Source organism: Oncorhynchus kisutch, unplaced genomic scaffold (genome assembly GCF_002021735.2).
Source record: "Oncorhynchus kisutch isolate 150728-3 unplaced genomic scaffold, Okis_V2 scaffold4015, whole genome shotgun sequence".
Lineage (NCBI taxonomy): Eukaryota > Metazoa > Chordata > Actinopteri > Salmoniformes > Salmonidae > Oncorhynchus > Oncorhynchus kisutch.
The window spans coordinates 57,722-62,135 of NW_022265960.1; the positions used below are offsets into that span (position 1 = coordinate 57,722).

At 43.7% G+C, this 4,414-nt stretch overlaps 1 protein-coding gene across 2 annotated transcripts; it reads right to left on the minus strand.

Annotated features, from left to right (window-relative positions):
• Nucleotides 1-47: 47 nt before the first annotated feature.
• On the minus strand, nt 48-4,074 carry LOC116373062 (uncharacterized). Of its 2 annotated transcripts, none has more exons than XR_004209483.1 (3): nt 770-4,074; nt 493-580; nt 48-229 (listed from the first exon to the last, which is right to left on the minus strand). XR_004209483.1 is itself a non-coding variant. In XM_031821766.1 (3 exons), the coding sequence occupies exons 1-3, from the start codon at nt 1,661-1,663 to the stop codon at nt 87-89; spliced, it is 1,125 nt and encodes a 374-aa protein (XP_031677626.1). In that variant the 5' UTR covers nt 1,664-1,707; the 3' UTR covers nt 48-86. The 2 variants fall into 2 exon arrangements, 1 of the variants encoding a protein (XP_031677626.1); XM_031821766.1 differs by having other exon boundaries at nt 770-1,707.
• Nucleotides 4,075-4,414: the final 340 nt, after the last annotated feature.

Here is a 4,414-nt window from a genome sequence, read left to right on the forward strand (position 1 = left end):
ATCAAATGTGTTAACAGGGCAACAGAAAAGAAGACAAAGGCCATCAATTCAATGCAAATATTACTGTATTAAAGGAAATTGTTGTATTAAGCTTGCTTTGAAAACCGTTTGAATGGCTTGGATAGGCCTATGGAGATGGTGGAAAACATCCTGATTAGAAGGGGACGTTTGCGAGGCTTCTCCTGTTGAGAGGTGGAGGGAAGACCCTCTGGGAGTCCAGGATGTGCCACTATGTTGGGCGACAGAAGAGAGAGAGTTGACATGCACTTTCATTTAGAAATGATGTTATATTGTATTCTTAGTTTCAACTCATTATTACTTTCACAAATAAATGAGAACCAGAATCTTGAGATTTGGAAACTATAAATAATTTTACATAAGAGATTACTACCGATAATATATAATGTACTGTATATAGGGTTTAATATTTTTGCAATAGCAGCTTTGTACACCAATATCTCAAACAGTAAATGTCCTGCTGTATGGACTTACATATGATATCTTCAGCAGTAGTCTGGTCTTTGGATTCAGAATGGCGGGAATTCTTCTTGGAATCCTTCTTGTTTCCCATCATGAATGGCTAAAACAAAAACATGTCAAAACAACTGTCACAGCAGAACAATCTCACGGTAATAACGATCACATCTTACACACCAGCACAACAAGATTTATAAATGGTTTTGGAATTAATGGATGGTTTTACATTTTCTCTAAATAACATTGTTTACTCACATTGACACAATTGTTAACTTAAATAAGTGTGATGTACCTTTAAGTCGAATTTCAGTCTGGCAAGCCTTTGTAGGAAAGACAGCTTCCCTCTGGTAGCCTTCACATCTTCAGCCATGAGAAGAGCTTCTGGCCTGGTGGCTTCGAAAGATGTTCTTGAGGCTGCTCTTGATGCCTCGTTACAACTGTGGAGAAGCTCCTTGCTCAATGACTTCACAAGAATCCTATTGAATGTGGAGTCCTGAGTCGACACGGCCAGTTGGAGTATTTTCTCTGAGCCAAACTCCTTCAACAGATGTTTGTAGACGGTGCTGTATACTTTGTGACTCTTCAGGTTCTTGGGATAAGCTTGGGTCTCAGAGCAGCCTGACCATGCACAGAAGGCAGCTATAACTTTTGGAATCAGGTCTTGTGACGTGCGTGTGACGTCAGTTGGGTACAGATCAGTTTGGGTTTGGATTTTTGACAGAAGTCTCACCACTAACATGCTGATGAGGCCGGTGAAGTCATCATCACCGACTAAGTTGTCAGTGGATGGGGTTGAAAGCGAGGCAACATCCGGGCTGGTTGAATTCTGATCACAAACAATGCTCTGAGGTACACCGAAACAACTGATGGTATCCCTTTCCTCAGCATCTATGTTGGCCTCAAAGCCTCGTGCAGCATTGGAGGTCCCACTTGTTGTCATGCTGATGGCGGAGAAAGATGGCAGAGGGTAGGACTTACCACTCAGTAGACTGCCTATATCAGTTACAGTTCCGGTTGGAGATGACCCTCTGCTTTGTGCATCAGAAACCACAGAGTCCATGACCTGGCTTACCATTACTTTGGTAAACAGGCTGACTGTGTCACTAAATGCTGATGTAGAAAAAGAACATGAAATCCTATCTTCAGATACGCTAGCCGGCACACTAACTCCCTGAGCCAAACTCATTGAAGCTGTAGAGGGCACAAGGCTAGGAAGCACGAGGCGCTTCACAGACTCCTCTGCAAAAAGCTGAACCAGCATGTAAGCTGTGGGCTTCCCCACCGTCTTGTCATTCCTCTTCAGCTCAGTAAGGACTGTATCGGATGCACTCTTTCCAGCCGCCACTGTCAGAACCAGAGGGGTCAAGTTGCTCTCAGAAATGATGCGGTTGACTTGGTGAGTAAGATCACGTGAGAGAGCACCAATCCTACCCTGAGATATGAGCTCCTCCAGTCTTGCTATTGCAGCTGTTAGATCAGGGTGGAATGCAACCTCCCCTTCTTCCTCTGGATGTACCTCCTTTATGATGGTATCCACTATTGCAGACATGCTTTCCCTGGCATCACACACCAATGTTTTTGGCTTAGTAGATTTGCCCATGTCGATGACTGAGCATCTCACAATGGGCTGAGTAATACACTCTGGTAAATCAGAAGAGATGGGAGTGCCAGGGAGTGAAAATTCCCACTCTGACTTCTTTGATCTGGCAGATGAGGATGACAACGAGGAGGAAGAACGCTGTGGCGCTTGATAGATCAGTTCCTCACCACATTCACTGCTTTGTTGATTTTGCTGGCAACATCTGAGAATCTGTCTGGCTGGAACTGACTTTGCTGGGAAAGCTACTGACTGATTTGATCAGTATTTTTCGCCCTTCGTTGGTAGCGTTCATCTGGAACTCCTCACTGGAGAGTTTCTCAATGACTGAGGCTGGAGTATCTCTCAATCCTTCCAACCATGAAGAACCAGACACAGGCATGTCTTCTAGATAAGACATGACACTGTCCAAAAAGCCACAGACTTCAAGGGAGTTGGAAGAGGAACCCTCTGCAACAGATGATGTGCATTCCAAATCTGCCACCTCTGACCTATACATGGTCACAATCTGGAACAAGACCTCTTTGGTGCAGGGGACCATGTTGGAATCACAGAGAGACAGTAATGGTGGAGAGTTCTCACTTTGGCATTTACGGAGAGAACCAAGTTCTGTTGAGTTGACCACTTGTAGTATTGCCTCACTCTTACTGGTTTCAGGTTGCTCTGGTGTTTTCTCTCCTACAGAGTCAGTTGAATCACATCCATCAGATAAAGAAGATGAACTACGTTCTGATATAGGGGATTCACTCCTACATGGGGAAGGCAAGCTCAGGATTGAAACAGGCAGATCACTGGAGTCAGTATGCTCCAGAAGCACAGCACTGGAGTCAGCTTTTTCCATAAGTTCTTCCCCTTGGACTGGAGCTCCACCCATTCTGAGGAACAATGTCTCCAGCTTTGCCTGAAGTCTCTCGCAGAGTCTACGAGCTGCACGGAAGGGTTTCCGCTTTGTCGTACAGTGTCCCACTTGGGTATCTCTCTGGGTGCTTGTTGGCTGATCTAATTCAGCATACTGCACAATGTCCTTGACATCTTCAACAAAGTTATCAATTATTTTTGATGTCTCAGATTCTACTTTGATCTGTATGAGCTCAGTGGCCGCAGAATCAAGGATCCTGTCAGATGGGCTAGATGCATTCATCAAGCTTGGAGTGGTACTAAACGAATGAGAAGGTTGAACCATACCAGAGATATCGCTCATTAACCTGCTCACAAGAATTTCACTCACAGCCTTTGAGGCTTTGGTCTTGAACTTCACACTAAACAGAGTGCCAAGATTTTGCATCATTGCTTTGCAAGATGTACATATTATGTTCAGCTCCTCTGGAACAGGAGAGTCTTCAACATCCAGGTGCTCCACTACAAGGTCACTGCCAGATGCCAACATTTTAACTTTCACAGCCACTTCTCGAAAAACCTTAGCCAATTCCGGATCTTCTTTTTCCAATTCACCCACCATCTCTGCGATAACAGTCATCACTTCTTCTGTTGCAGGTGGAATGCATGACTCTAATACAGAGGTAGAGCTCTGGTCCTCTGGGGTGGTGTGATCATCAAAACATTTCTGGACCATGTTGACCATTTGTTCAGCGGCCTGGGTACCAGAAGAAATAGGGGAGGACCGCCCTGAAATGGCTCTGCTGATGGTCGCAGAGAGGGCAGAGTTAAGCTGTTCGACCACCACCTTGATAAGACCAACAGTCAGCTCAGGTGGGCAAGAGGACAGGATATTATGATCAGACAGTTGCTCCTGGACACTTTTGATGATTCTGTCCTCTGTCATTCCCAGGTGGACTTTCACTGAGGTCTGGGAACTTTAAAACGAACAAGCAAAGCATGATAATTCCTGTCTTAACTTGGCAAATCGGTCAAGCGTTGTAATTTTAGTATTCTAAATATCTACATGTCCTTTTGATCGCTTTACATGCTCATTAATTTGAATATGCTCAAAGGCTGATACATTACATTTTGTACTACATCAGATAGCCAATGCAATTTACTCTATCTGATGAAGGGAATATTGCACTACACTTTTATGATACAGATACATTTTGCATTCGGTAGCATAGCACAACTGTATTATTTTTTTTCAAATGCCAAATGTACATGTAGCATGCTTCTGCCTACAGATGCTTTTCTGAGTGACTTGTGTTGTGAGAGAACCAGAATTCAAACATAAACTCCTGGATTACATTTTATAATATTGTTTGCTCTTTTTAGTAACATATGGTAGCATACATGTTTCACACGGTGGGAAGTCAAGCTAGTTAGTTACATGTAACAACATTACATTATATGGTCAATGTTTGTGTGTATCCTCTTAGCTTTTACCTTCGACAT